This window comes from Leucoraja erinacea, chromosome 1 (genome assembly GCF_028641065.1).
Source record: "Leucoraja erinacea ecotype New England chromosome 1, Leri_hhj_1, whole genome shotgun sequence".
NCBI lineage: Eukaryota > Metazoa > Chordata > Chondrichthyes > Rajiformes > Rajidae > Leucoraja > Leucoraja erinaceus.
Window position 1 is genome coordinate 34,141,681 of NC_073377.1, and position 15,591 is coordinate 34,157,271.

The 15,591-nt window shown below is 42.3% G+C and overlaps 1 protein-coding gene across 7 annotated transcripts in view; it reads left to right on the plus strand.

The window, feature by feature from the left end:
* The window catches only part of celf4 (CUGBP, Elav-like family member 4), a 1,152,430-nt gene that overhangs the window by 1,059,686 nt on the left and 77,153 nt on the right, over positions 1-15,591 (plus strand). For 3 of the 7 annotated variants that reach the window (XM_055632378.1, XM_055632384.1, XM_055632391.1), the window contains exon 9: positions 3,658-3,825. The exons of the other annotated variants lie outside the window; for them this stretch is intronic. In XM_055632378.1, coding sequence (XP_055488353.1) covers positions 3,658-3,825 — 168 coding nt within the window. The remainder of the gene's footprint in view (positions 1-3,657; positions 3,826-15,591) is intronic. 7 annotated transcript variants of the gene reach the window in all.

Consider the following 15,591-nt stretch of genomic DNA (forward strand, 5'->3'; position numbering starts at 1 on the left):
GTGCAGGAGAAAAAGTCAAGCAAGCTGGTATGTTTCTTTCCTGTATTTCACACCCATCTATGGTCATGCCACCCAATCAATGCAAGAGTTCCAATTTGCATGTTTGGTATAGAACCAAACAACTGCTACGTTGAGAATTTCAAAAGAAAAGTTGAACCAAAATTGTATTTGTAATGCCCCTGTCCCACTTAGGAAACCTGAACGGAAACCTCTGGAGACTTTGTGCCCCGCCCAAGGTTTCCGTGCGGTTCCCGGAGGTTTTTGTCAGTCTCCCTACCTGCCTCCACTACCTGCAACCGCCGGAAACCCCCTGCAACCTCCGGGAACCGGAGGTTGCAGGTGGTTGCCGGAGGTTGCAGGTAGTGGAAGCAGGAAGGAGACTGACAAAAACCTCCGGGAATCTCCGGGAACCGCGCGGAAACCTTGGGTGGGGCGCAAAGTCTCCAGAGGTTTCCGTTCAGGTTTCCTTAGTGGGACAGGGGCATAACTCTTTCAGTTTCTCCAGCACTCATTTCTTTTTACTTTACACTGAGAGGTAAAATAAACATTGAAGGGCACAAAGTATTGGAGTAACTCAGCGGGTCAGGCAGCATCTCTGGAGTAACACGGAGGGGTGACATTTTGGATCGGGATCTGCCTTCAAGTCTGAAGAAGAGTCCCGACATGAAATGTCACGCCTCCATGTTACTCCAGAGATCGGACTACTCCAAGTCTTAAGAAGGGTCCTAACCTGAAATTCCACCTTTTCCATGTTACTCCAGAGATGCTGCCTGACCGGCTAAGTAGTATCTCTTTGTTACACTTGTATCCTTTTGTGTAAACCAACATCTGCAGTAAACCAGCATCTAAAATATATCTTGTTTTAGTTTATTGTACCAGTATGAGGGAAACATTGCTTGCTTTCTTGGCAAAGAATGGAGCGAGGTGGAATGTTTGAGAACATGCCCATTTGCACCCCCACAGCTGGATTCTTAAGTAAAACTGTCAGGGCAAAAACCATTTATTTCTGCCAGAGACACGTGGATGTCCCATTTAGCTCGTCAGCAATGTTTTTACCTTTTAATGCCAGCCACTGTACAACTCAAGTTCCAAGTGCATAGGATCAAACAGTTGTTTAATTTTCCACCTGTTAAAAAAAGACACCGATGTCTGCTAACTCTGTTGTACGCATGAAGAATAAATAGAGGCAGATTGTGACAATGGTAGGAAACCCAAGGGAGTTTAATGACACATATTAAACAGTGACTTTGATGACTGCGGATTTATACAGTGATCAGGTGGCTAAGGTCGTATTGTGCTCTTTTCACTTTCATATTCTATCATTACTTTTATTGGTTTATGGCTTTTTTAATGATTTTACTTTTATTAGTGAATTATAATTTTCATGTTTTGCAGCTTAAGTTTGTCGTTTATGTTACTGCTGCTATTATGATCACCAGGCTTCACTGGTTAGGGTTCTCATGCGCAACAGAAAACTCTTATAAAGAAACAGGTTGTCATTTCATTGTGTGAGATAAAATCAGTTGTGTCACACATCATTCCCCATCTGAGAAAGAGAATTGCTAACCTGACCCTCTCTACAAATGAATATTGATTTCTCCAACTTCAAGTAACTCTTGCATTCTCTCACTCTCCGATCCTCCCCTACTCCTTGCTAATTTCGCCGTTCGTATTCCTTCATTATCACCTCGTCCCCAGCCAACAATGGACCATTGTGGGCTCCACATTTCCTGAGTCAAAAGACTCTGCTTTGTTCTGTACCTTCCCTACCTCCAGTGTCCCCCTCCCTGACTCCCAGCCTGATGAAGGGTCTCAACCCAAACATCACATATTCCTTTTCTCTAGAGATGCTGCCTGACCCGCTGAGTTACTCCAGCATTTGTGGCTATCCATTCTACGAGAAGTTGCAAAGAGGGATGGGATGCCAGTTCTGTAACATTCTTAACCGTGGAATTTTCCCTTCTGTTTCTGTTGTTGAGGGTTCAGTGGTAGTCCAGTCTATTTGGCCTATCACCTCTTATTCTGGATCTAGCCTGTAGTCCATGTCACATATAGACAGGACACAGTCACAGCCTTTTAAGTTTCCTCCAAACCTCTGCTAAGAACACTCCTAGTCTCAACCTGTATGATTGAGCATTTAACATACCTTCTCGATTCAGCATTGTTCATTCAAGGCACAGACCACTTGTTTCCAAAATGCATTAGTTAATGGGTCAGTTGTGCCTCTGCAGCCAAGAAAGACACAGATGGAAAATGGCATCGTAACTGTGGCCACTCAGAATGTTCTTCGCAGGTGCTATTGCCCAAATTCTATTAAGAACAAAGATGAGTGGAAGGGATATAAATATCTGAGCACAAAGGGGAAGGGAAAGTTTATGGTAGCTCCACAAGTCCCCAGGAGTTTGAACGAAATGATGCCCATCTGTAAGCTCAGCAGGATTTGACTCAAAATATTGCTTACATATCTATAAATCAAAACTAGCGTGAATACACTGAAGTACTTCATCTCATAACAAATTTGAAAATTATTCTGTGAACAAATTAGCATAATGACTTGGTGGGAGAGAAAAGAAAAATGCTCAGCACATGCAGTTTTTTAAGTGTTGCTAGTAGCATGAACTTTGTTAGACTACATTATATGTTTGATTATGATTTTGAACATTTATTCTAAGCATTACATTGTTAAATTATTTAAACACGTTATGTTACTTAAATTATCAGCTTGTTTACAAAACATTTGTCACTTACATACCATTTCTTACTTGCTCCTATCATGAACAATAGGCTGTGTGTTCGTAAGGTTGTTTTTATGATTGTGTATTCTTATTAAATGAAAAAAATAAGCAAAGAAGAAGGCCTTTTCTGTGGGCTAATTGCATTGCTGTTTAAAGTTAGCTTAGCAAGGAAAGTCCTAGTATCACCCCATTTCCACAGTGTTTTGCATTTATCAGCTCAGCATACTTGAGAGATGACTAGAGTGCTAAGAACTCATTCACTTTTATCAACGCAAAGTTTATAGAGGCAACTTAGTGTTGTTTTTGTTGCAGTTGCACAGACTTGCAGCAATACATTTTGAGGTGTTTCTCCACAAAATGAGCATGACATTTCTGCAATGCCGCTGCAGGCAGTTGCCCAGTGAAGGCCAGGTAATTCCCCCACAGTGAGTAGAAGACAAATTGAAATGGTGGGATGAAAAAGTTTCATTTGAGTAAAATCAGTGATCTGGGGTAGATCTCCTTCTCAGAAGTATCCCCTTACCTTATTTTACTAGAAAGCAAGAAAATGAGAAGAATGGTACTTGCCTCTGGCACATTAACAACTAACAGCTGAGCAGGACATAACAGGAGCCCTCGAGGCCCCTGTACCTACAGTTTGGCAAAGAACGGAGGTGACAGGGATTAGGGCTGCAAATAGCTTCTAGGTCAATATATGAATAGCACCGATGTGAAGTAAGCCATGAGGCTGTTGGTCAGATATATTTTGTTAATTTGCTATGATAGGCCAATTTGTGTACTCCTTAAAGGGCTAAGAGTAATGTGTTTGTACCATCTAAAATCTAGCACAGTGTTGCACAACATAAATTAGCCCACAGGCTGGAATGTGGCCTGTTGGATCATTACAATTGGGCCCTCAATGCACTTTCTAATTATTCCAAAGGGTCAGCTCATGAGTGGTCTCCAGAGGCCAGGCAGGACGTTTCATCCGGCCCGCGATGTGCTCTATTGTTATTTACTAGAGCCGGCTCACCAGTCCTCCCAATCGCTCAGACGGGAGATGAAAACTCCAACCAGATGTGGCACACAGTAAGCTCCGTCTGCACGCACGGTGAGTGTCCACCATTAGAATACCCTTCAAAGTGCGGTTGTCCTGGGCCATTTGAGGCTTTTACTGCCACTGAACGCATCCTGCGCTCAGCCGCAGCGGCTGATCAAGAAAAAATTGCAATCCCAAAGATCGAGGAAGTTGGGCACACTACACGACATATCTAGAGTAAAAAATATATCAGTTATCATTATAGTGTGAAGAATAGAAACAAATGGGCTCCCAGTCGATACAATTAATCTAAGATGTGCTACCACACTGTCAATACAATCACATCATTAAAAAGAATTACATAGCTAAATTGACCAAACCTTTTGTGAATTGTTGCCCAGCACCTGGCTAAACATTACATGGTTTAAAAATATTTCAAACAAATACAGATTCTGTCGTAGTCTTCCGAATCACCTCAGAACATCCAAACAAGTAAGCTATGCTACTGTTTATTTGCTTTACCAAAACATTATTCTTTTTTAATTTGAACTCAAATGAATTGTAAATTTAGTCCGAAATATAAGGGAAAAAATTCTGTATATTCCCCCTTTCAGTTGAAAATGCCTTTGATAGACTACAATGATTTGAACAGAGGGTCTCTCTAATAATTTTTTTTTAAAAACAAGCCCAGAGATTCAATGGTATATTAGTTTATTCAGTGTAATGCAACTCAAAGTCATGTTTTTTTTCTCGGGCATGTAACAGGATGATGATCCTATCCAATTATTCTCATGTAACTCAATACATTTGAACAGGCACTTCTTTGATGAAGGGTATACTCATTCCCAATACAGTGCTCCTATGGAATATTTAGGGGTGGCACAGCTGGTAGAGCCGCTGCCTCATAGCACCAGAGACCCGGGTTCGATGCTGACCTCGGGCACTGTCTGTGTGGGGTTTGCAGGTTCTCCCTGTGACTCTGTGGGCTTTCTCCGGGTGCTCCGGTTTCCTCCCACATCCCAAAGCCTTGTGGGTTTGTAGGTTAATTGGCATCTGCAAATTGCCCCTGGTGTGCAGGGAGTGGATGCGAAAGTGGAAGATCATAGAACATAGAACTAGTGTGAACGGTTAATCGATGGTTGGCGTGGACAGAGGGCCAATGGCCTGTTCCCATGCTGTATCTTTCAATTTCAATTGAAATTTCAGGAAACTTGGACCACAGTGTTCTGGGAGTGAACATTCTTGCTCACCCCCAGAACACATGATCCTCCCTGCATTAACATAGAAACATAGAAAATAGGTGCAGGAGTAGGCCATTCGGCCCTTCGAGCCTGCACCGCCATTCAATATGATCCTAGCTGATCATCCAACTCAGTATCCTGTACCTGCCTTCTCTCCATACCCCCTGACCCATTTAGCCACAAGGGCCACATCTAACTCCCTCTTAAATATAGCCAATGAACTGGCCTCAACTACATTCTATGGCAGAGAATTCCAGAGATTCACCACTCTGTGTGAAAAATGTTTTTCTCATCTCGGTCCTAAAAGATTTCCCCCTTATCCATAAACTGTGACCCCTTGTTCTGGACTTCCCCAACATCGGGAACAATCTTCTTGCATCTATCCTGTCCAACGCCTTAAGAATTTTGTAAGTTTCTATAAGATTAAGCTGAATTGAAACTCTGTCAGGTGAGACCTATGCTTAATTTTAATTGTTTGAGTCCCAAACACTACAAAACCTCCACCACCCCCAACATCACTGCCAACCCTCTGATTTCATGATGTTGATAATCCATTAACTACCTGACCCTGTGATCTCATTTGGTTCACAAACGGAGATTCAACCTCCACAACCATTACACCCAGCGGCAGCATGGTGTCCCAGCAGCAGAGTTATTGCCTTGCAGCGCCAGAGACCCGGGTTCGATCCTGACTACATGTGCTTGTCTGTACGGAGTTTAGACGTTCTCCCCAAGACCTGCGTGGGTTTTCTCCAGGGTCTCCGTTTTCATCCCACACTCCAAAGACATACAGATGTGTAGGGTAATTGGCTTGGTATAATTGTAAATTGTCCCTAGTGTGTGCAGGATAGTGTAAGTGTGCAGGGGTTGCTGGTCGGTGCCGACAGTGTTTCCCCTCTGTATCGCTAAACTAAACCAAAATAAACCCGGTTCCCTGAACCGGATTTTGATCATTGGGGCCATTCTTTTCAGTAAGGTGAAGACTGGGATCACTCATCAAAATCGTATTCACCCATGATGATGCAAGCTCCGACCTTTCTCCCCACCCCAACACAAGCACGATTCAGGCTATAATTAATCTTCCCCAACCGTCCCACCCTCTACACAGCTGGCAAGCCTTTGATCCATCCCTCTCCACCATACCTATTCACAAACAGGTTGTACGTCTCACTATAACCCCTTCCCCAACCACATAAAATGCTCAGAATCAACTTCCTCCCCACAACCCCACATCACCAGTCACAAGGCAGGCTCTGATCTATCACTCCTTTCTAGCCAAAGGCAAACAAGCCCTGTTGGAAGTTTTTAAACCATTCACTTCTCTTCAAGTTAAAGCCAGGGTAGCACTGAGGGAGACGCTGAAATGTATCTGCACACAGGAGACAGATGTCCAACTGATGTTTTATATTACTGTTCTTAGAAATGTGTTCCATGTGTCCTGCAGCAGGTTTTAGTTTTTTTTCAGGAGAATGCTTTTTTTATTAAATTTGGAGACCTGTCTTTTATTCTCAACACCCAAAATACATACACACACACACACACACACACACACACACACACACACACACACACACACACACACACACACACACACACAAACACACACACGCACATGACTGTATTGCCCTCATTTAGCAAATACCATTGAAATAATAGTTCTTGTGAAATGATTGCAATTCTTTCTTTCATTGACCCTGCACTGTTGGCATCTCTCTCATTGTTCGTGGAATATGGTTGTGATCACATGTCGAGGTCAAGGAGAGTCGAGGCACTCAGTGGAAATGCTGCTAGCTGACGCCATGATGAGAATAATGACCTTAGACTGCTCACACAGTGTGTTCATCATGTATATTATTAACACTAATAAATGCCAGGCAATGATTTAAAACCTGCAGCCAAGTCTCAGTGTTTGGGGATTAATTATATGGAGAACAACAGCTTCTAAGTATTTATTCAGAGTCATACAGCACAGAAGCAGGCCCTTCTGCCCAACTCCTCCATGCTGAGCCCAACTCGTCCATGCCCCATTAGTCCCAGTTGCCTGTATTCAGCCCATATTCCTCCAGATCTTTCCTATCTATGCAGATGCCCAAGTACCATTTAAATGTTACAGTACCTCCTCTGGCAGTTTATTCCTTATATATACCACCCTCTGAGTGAAGAACCTGTCCCTTTGGTTCCTATTAAAATCTTTCCCCTCTCACATTGAATCTAGAACCCTCTGGTTCTTGATTCCCTTACCCCGGGTAAAAGTCTCTACGCACTCACCCTATCAATTCTGGCATTCAACCTATCAATTTCAATTCATTTGATTCCAAAGTTATGACTTCATCAGGACAGAATTTGCTGTTAATCCCCACAGATAACAATGATTTGCAAAATATCCAATTCAGAAAACAAGCTATATGCAACGAGTGGAACACTATCATCAGATACCTCATAATTGTTACATTTTCTATTTGTTTCCTTCTAGTTTCCAGCACTCTTTTTTCTCATCTCACTTTATTTTGAAATTGATCCAGCAAATTTAGATGATGTCATGAATACTGAAACAAACTCATAGTGGCTCTTATGAGTCACCTAAACTCCCAGATTAGATTACAATTTTGTAATATCTGTTAGGTTTCCATTATTCTTCTTATGAGCCATCTCAACTTCGATATTGCATTACTGCTTTGGAATCACTCCCAGGTATCCATTATTCCGGTGTTTACTGATCCCGATTGAATAGTAATGCAGCCTGTAAGTGCAGATGAACTGAAGTCATTACTCCAATTGTACATTGTCATCGGCACCAGGTTTTCATTGGGACAGAAGAGAATCTAAAATTATACCACTCAGCTCTTTAGGATTAAATCTATTAACAAACAATACCAGGGGCTTTTGTAAAATCCACTCAAACGGCCACATTAACTAAACTTCATGTGCACACGAACTCTAATTACACTGCTGGCTAAATACCACACATGCAAATTGAAGTCAGGCTGTGATTTTTGCTCAAAGTTGTTCCAACAGATTTTTCAGTAATGGGTCAGTTGTTGCACAGCTGAGGATAATGAAGCCCTGAGACTTATCGGCTCTGCTGTAAATAGGTATGTTTTCCATGAGAATGAATGGGAAGACATCATAATAAAAATGTCCTATTAATTGGCACTTACTAAACATAGTTTAATATACTTAACAGCAAATTCCCAATATCCCAGGGTGCTTTACAGCTGAGGGAGTCTGGGGTTTAATAATGTGTTGTCACTGCTGTGAAGAAGGAAATATGGCAACCAGTTTGGACAAGGCAAGCTTCAACAGGCCAATAGCAAAAGGATAATGACCAAATAATCTGCTGCATGATTATGGATTAAGGGAATACATTTTGCATTTGACAAGGGAATTAACTGTCCATCTCTTTTTCAAAATCATTGCATAAGTCTTTAAACATCCATCTGAGAAGGCAGACAAGAACACAGATTAGCACAGAGAGTCATAGTGTCAGTCAGCATGGAAACAAGCCCTTCAGGCCAACTTGTCCACACTGATTAATATATCCTATTGACACTGGTCCCACCTCATCTCATTCAAATGATAGCATAACAATATTAGACTGAAAGTTCAGACCAGACTTTTCTGTCCATTTTCTTCACAGAGGGTCTTGATTGCAACTAGTAAAATTGCTACCAATGAAGACTATATTCTTCCCTCGCTGAATATATGGATTTATGCATCTAATTAGAATCAACATTATTTGTAGAAAGGAAGTATTAATGATAACGGAGTAAAGTCTCCATCCTTTAGTTAGAGTGATTAATTGTAGGTCAACATCCAATGTTCCTGAAAAGGTACAGCTTAACAATTAGAAGTTAACTTTTTGAACTAATACAAATAGTCTCTTTTCCCAAATCATTATTGTAAAGATAATTACAAGTCCAAAGTTCACATTTCACAATCCCGTAGAGAATTAGAGAGAACATTCTGTGGCCCAAACCTGCAGTCTTTGTGGAATGATTGTAGGAAGTAGAATTACCATTTCCTACTGAAATCCAAGATAGACAGTGGATAGGATTTGTGAAGGGCGCGATCAAGACCTGAGAACAGGCCTTTGATTTCATGTTAATCAAAATTCCTTGCCACTCTGCAACAAGTACCTATCAAAAAGCAGAGAACTACTGTGGGGATAAAAGGGACTTTTGTTTTGAATTCTCTTGGCTGTTTGGTTATGGTAGCATGTTCTGATTTGGCCTAAAATGGCAGACTGTCACCTTCAGGCTGGTGCTTTGTCAAACACTACGTTCAAAAGAGCCAATCACTGGCAGACAGGTGTTGCACACTATTTTAATGTGTACATTTGGGAGATTTATGTACTGTTCAGCTTTTGGCTGTGTAAGGAAATGTTTAAAAGTCCCAATCTGTAGCCCGAAAAATACTTAATCTTACAAAGCAAATTTTATTTTAAGTTGCATTTATTTTATCTCGCAGTGAATATTTAAGCAAGTTACACAATGAATTCATGACTAAATAAGGTAAAGAGACCTGGAACAAAGAAACAGATTGCTGGAAGAACTCAACAAGTCAAATAGCATTGGTGGAGGTAAAGGGGGAAGTCAATATTTTGGGTCGAGATTCTGTATTGGCTGAATTCCAGATTCCAGCATCTGCAGAAACAAGGAACTGCAGATGCTGATTTACAACAAACAAAACACAAAGTGCTGGAGTAACTCAGCAGGCCAGGCAGCATCTCGGAACAATATGGATTGGCGACGCTTCGGGTCAAGTCCTTTTTTCTGAAGAAGCGTCCCAACATGCAACATCAACTATTCGTGTTCTCCAGATATGCTGCTCCGACCTGCTGAGTTACTCCAGCATTTGTGTCCTTTTTCGAGCATCTGCAGTCTCTTTTATCATCATGGATAAAGAGATTTCCTGATTTACTGAGTATTTCCAGGATTTGCAGTTATAATTTCAGATTTCCAGTATCTGAAAGTTTTTTTTTAATCTTCACTAAAAATATCTGCTACTGCTTTTTAGGACCTTATTTCCTCTCAAAGTCCTGAAGTATTCATGGAATATTCTTGAAATTCTTTGCTCACTATGCCGACTCGGATGTCAGACTTATTGCCACAGTTGACATCTATTCACATCAAACAATACATCTTGTAACCTTAAAACTGTCTGGACCCAAACCCCGCTTCCAGAGTGTTCAGAACAGTGCACAAACACACTGTGCAGTTCATTTTCGACACCAACACATGTACAATGATTATGCATTTCTTAAAGCGCAGCTTAATTACTGCCTAGTTAGAAGATGTAGAAGTCCTGATTTACCATAACATATGGTATTTTAAAGCAGAGATTGACAGGTTTTTGATTAGGAAGAGTGTCAAAGGTTATGGAGCCAAGTCTGTAGAACGGGGTTGAGAGTGTAAACAAGATCAGCCATGATTGAATGACTCGATAGGCTGAATGGCCTACTTCTCTTATGTCTTGTGGTCATATGGTTGGATAATTAAGGAAAGCTCATGTAAAGGTCAATTGTCAAAGCTTCCAAATTTGTTTTTTTTTCCTCGCCTGATCGCTGACCTGCCTTCTGACATTTGCAGTTCTGATTGTATACATAGGCAATCTCTCATAAGCCCTCAGCCAACACAACTGCAAAATGGCCACCAGGAGAAACCAGGAGATAACTGGATTTATTTGCTTCATTTTCTGTTTTCCATAAGTCATTAATATGGCTCTGTTTGATCATTCTCTGGCTTGATAGTGGCCAACTAATAACAATTGGACTGTCCACAAGTTCAAATCCCAACCTACTGTTCTTGGTTTTCAAAGAATACAATAGACAATAGACAATAGGCAATAGGTGCAGGAGTAGGCCATTTGGCCCTTCGAGCCAGCACCACCATTCAATGTGATCATGGCTGATCATCCCCAATCAGTACCCCGTTCCTGCCTTCTCCCCATATCCCCTGACTCCGCTATTTTTAAGAGCCCTTGAGTTAAGCTACCTTAACTCAAATTGACTAAGCCTGACATGGGCCATTTGGGCTATAGTACCATCATGTGGGAAGCCCAGAAAACAATCCACCCATATAACAGTGAAGAAAATGTTGACAGTCAAGTAAGCCAGCTTAGCCTGTTGTCAAATCAGTCAACACTATGAATGTCATTGAATGCTTGCTAGATGTACTTATCAACGGGTTTCTGAAGCAAACAACGACATCCAGGTAAAGAGTTCCCTTAAAGTGATGGAAAAAGTCCCAAAGCCACTTTATAGAAACCTTATCAAACAAAAATATAATCTGGTTTGTACACTTTCATATGAAATATAGAAAGCTAAAATACATTTTTTAAGTGATAAGAAGCAACTAAATTTTAATGTACAGAGGATTGCTTGCCGTTACTTCACAAGTCACATCAAGCAAACAAAAGGTGAAACAAGCAATTGGGAAGGGCAAAAGGTATAATGGCCTTCCCAGTCAATGGGTTGGAATACCAAACAAGGACCTCTGACCAGATTACACTTGGTTTTGGAGAACTCACTTGGAGTGCTCTGTCCAGTTTCCATTATTGAGTGGGTTTCCGTGATTAACAGACTTGATGCCAACAGATTGCCTTTCCCAGAACAGGGTCACAATCTCAGACCATTAAGGACTGAGAAAAAGATACATTTCTTTACACAGAAGATTGGATGAGTTGTTGGAAATTTTATAACAGAGAGCAGCAGATGCTCACTAAATGAATCCAAGACTGGATGTCAGTCAAAGCATCAACCCTGATTGCATTGAATGTCAGAGCACATTATGGGATTATGTGGCCTTCTACTATTTCCATTTAGTATGTACTTCCATTAAATTGAGAGCAAAGTCACACAATGAGAAATTAGGGCACATCACTCAAATGGATTATCAGCGAGATTGGTGTCTTAAAAGAAAGAAATGATGAGAAAATCTTGGGATAGAGTCCTCGTGTTTGAGGCAGATGCTGGAGTTAGAAAAAACAGAAATGTGCTAGGAATTGGACATGCACAAGCACTTAGATGGGATTTAGGGGCTGGAGGAAGGTCTAAAGATAGACTGTGTTTGAAATAGAAATAATAGTCATAGTCATAGAGTGATACAGTATGAAAACAGGCCCTTTGGCCCAACTTGCCCACAGCTGCCAACATGTCCAAGCTACACTAGTCCCACCTGCCTGCGCTTGTTCCATATCCCTCCATCCCTACTATCCATGTAGATAAGTTTGAAGCTGAAGCTGGAGGGTGGCATGGGTGGTAGGTTCATCAGATTTGTATGAGTTAGGACATGGGCGGAAGTGTTCAGGATACAGTTTAGAAAACTCTAAGTTTAGTTGGCCCTCTGTTTGGTTTTTTGAGGGACCAGAAGCAGCTTCAGTGCACCCCGATTTATCCCGTGGAGTTCCTGTTCCTGGTTGCCATCTGGTGGCTCTAATGGAAAGTGCACATTTTGTGATTTTGGGGATCAGCATCGACGACACCTCTATTCAGCCTTGTGAACAATAGCCTCCTGACGAGATATTAAAAGTAGAAAGAAGTGGGAGAAAAGTGAAAATAAATGAAACACACCAAAAATAAATAATGATTATAGTGCAGAGATAGGAAGCAACTATGATCAAATGTGAAAGATCATCAATGCAATGTTCACATTTATCAATGTTTTGAACAGCTTGCAGCATTCAAAGGGTTAAGTAAGTAAGCCTTGTTAATAAAGTTCTGTGCAAGTGGCTATGTTATTTGATAGTTTTGCTTAAACAGGATTCATTCTGTTTAATTAACATATCGAGCTGTGTTGTCTTTTATTATGAATGTGGCTGCAGCCTAATCTATCTTCATACGACAGAATGATATTAGTGAGAAGAATGCGTTCTTCTGTCTCTTATTTCTTTCTTTCACATAAATTACTTTAATCTGCTAATATTTTTATGAAGGAGATCAGCTTTGTGTTCCCAAGATCAGCTGAAAGTTGTTTGAGGATGTGCTGTGAAAAGAACTGGGGGGGACAGCTATGTTTGCTCCTCTCCTAAAAAGATGCCGAAACTAAGACAATTAACTATTTCAATGCTGTATGTCAGAACATTTGCTAGACAAGTGTAACTATATACCAAATGTAATTAGACTAAGGCACAAAAAGAAACCTAAAGGGCCTGTCACACTTGGGCGACCTAATCCGCGAGTCCAGAAGAGTGTCTTTGACCTTCAAGCTCGAGGGCACACGCCTGGAAAGCCTCAAACTGGATCGACCGTCCGCGTTGAAACCGCGAGCTGGATCAACCGACCACACGCGCACACACACACGAACAAACACATTGCAAAGGCGGGGGCCAGGGAAAGCGGGGGAGCGCTGGCTGAAATTCACACCCGCGATGATGAGGAAGGTAAAATGGCTGCATAGTAACGGTAAGTCCTTTAGAGAGCAGAGAGTGCGGGGGGGGGGGGGGGAGAGGGGGGAGAGAAGGAGAGAGAAGGGGAGAGAAGGGGGGGGGGGAGAAGGAGTGGAGACACTTTAAAGAAGTATAATAACGTTTTAGTGGGCATTTTACCTTGGTCATCCTTGGTCCTTAAAACTCCAATGAGCCAATCAAAACGGCTGGTCAGCGAAGGAGATTGCCTACGGCTGCCCTCGACTGCCTGTAACTAAATAGCGACCCCACTCCACTGCACTACGAGTTAAAAAGACCCATGCCGACCACATTTTACTTGGGGAAAATCTTTCAACATGCTGAAATAGTTTCTGCGACCTAGCTGAGGCCACGTGTTTTCGGGAACTTCCCTCGAGCATGAAGGAGAGTTCCAGCGACCACATAGGACCTCCTAGGACACATGTCAACCATGCCACGAGTTTGAAGGTAGAAGACACTCTTCGAAACTCGCAGATCAGGTCACCCAAGTGGGACAGCCCCTTGAGACAAAAAATGCTGCAGTAACTCAGCACGTCGGGCAGCTTCCCTGGAGAACATGGATAGGTGACGTTTCAGTTCGGGAGGGTCCAAACCCAAAACATCACCTATCCATGTTCTCCAGGGATGCTGAGTTACTGCAGCATTTGGTGTCTTTCCTTGGTAAACCAGCAACTGCAGTTCCACATTTCTACAAGTAAATAAAGTTATCTTGTAGATGGGCCAATGACGGAAGAAAAAAAGAGTAACAGTAAAAATCCCATCCAAGATCTAACCAATCTAGCTTTCATTCATGTTTTGATTTCAGCATCTAACATTTGTCCCTGAAACAGGCAGGCATTATCATTTCATGACAAACTGGAGTCCAATGACTTTATTTGATATCAAGTATCAAGTATCCTTTATTGTCATTCAGACTTTTTAGTCTGAACAAAACTTTGTGTCTTGCAGTCAAAACATAAAATAACAAAACACACAATAAACACAGATTTAACATCCACCACAGTGAGTTCACCAGGCACCTCCTCACTGTGATGGAAGGCAAAAGTCTTAAAGTCCTTGTCTCTTCCCTCCTTGTTCTCCCTCTGCGCTGAGGCGATCCAGGCCTCCGATGTTGTGACCCCGCCGGGTGATGGTAAGTAAGTCCCGCGGCTGAATCCGAGCTCCGCGAACGGGCCGGTTGAAACTACGCGGCCCAGGGCGGTCGACACTGCCGAAGATGCTGCCCTCCAGTCCAGCGGACAAAGCTGTAGTTGCGGGAGCTCCAGGAAAACAGGTCACCACCCTGTGACCTGCGAGCTCCCGACGATGTCGTCCACTGGGCCCACGGCCGAACCTCCGAGACTTCAAAGTCAGGTCGCCGCCGCCACAACGCCGCCACAGCCCCGAAGTCGAACAGCCTCGCATTGGTAAGTCCTGGCTGGCTCTGCCTCTGGAGCCTCGAGGTCGGTCCCAGTTGGAGGCCACCACCTCCTCCATTAGGCCTCAGCCTAGACAGAGACGAAGACGGGGGATACAACAAGAAAAGGTCGCATCCACCCTAAGGAAGAGACCAAAAACATATTAGGAATGAGGTTGCTGGTACATCCATCCCACATACACCTATATATCTTGCCATTTTAACTTGGTGGACAATTTAATCTGATGTGTTGTTGAACACCGAATTCCCCAACTCCTCCTTTATATCATCACCTAAATCCATTTTGCATCGCTCCCCCTGCAAATGCAACCCCTCAATGTTTTTCCTACTTCTAGCATTGTCCTCCTAGCTGCCTTCCAGCTTTCACCCACATAGATCTGACCTCTTACAAAACTCTGCTGTGATCCATTCCCATGCCAGCAATTACTCAATTTCAAATTTTATGTCATGTCTCTAAACTTCTCCATGGTCTTACACCTTCTTGCTACTATAACTTCAATCAGATTCAGAGCATTGCAAAAATCCCCTGAAATTCTGCCCTCATCGAAGCACCATTGACAACCACACATTCATTTGCCCGGGCAAAATCTCTTGAGTCAAATCTCATGTCCCAAACTGGTCTAATTCTGTGCAGGATGCCCCAAAGGTGACATCAAGTGACTTTAAAATATGCTTTGATGCTACTCCAGCGCTTGGATGACAACGTCCAAGGACTAAAAGAACAATTAATGCAAAAGTATACGCTGACATGGTGTCTCAGCTGTGCCTTCCATTATT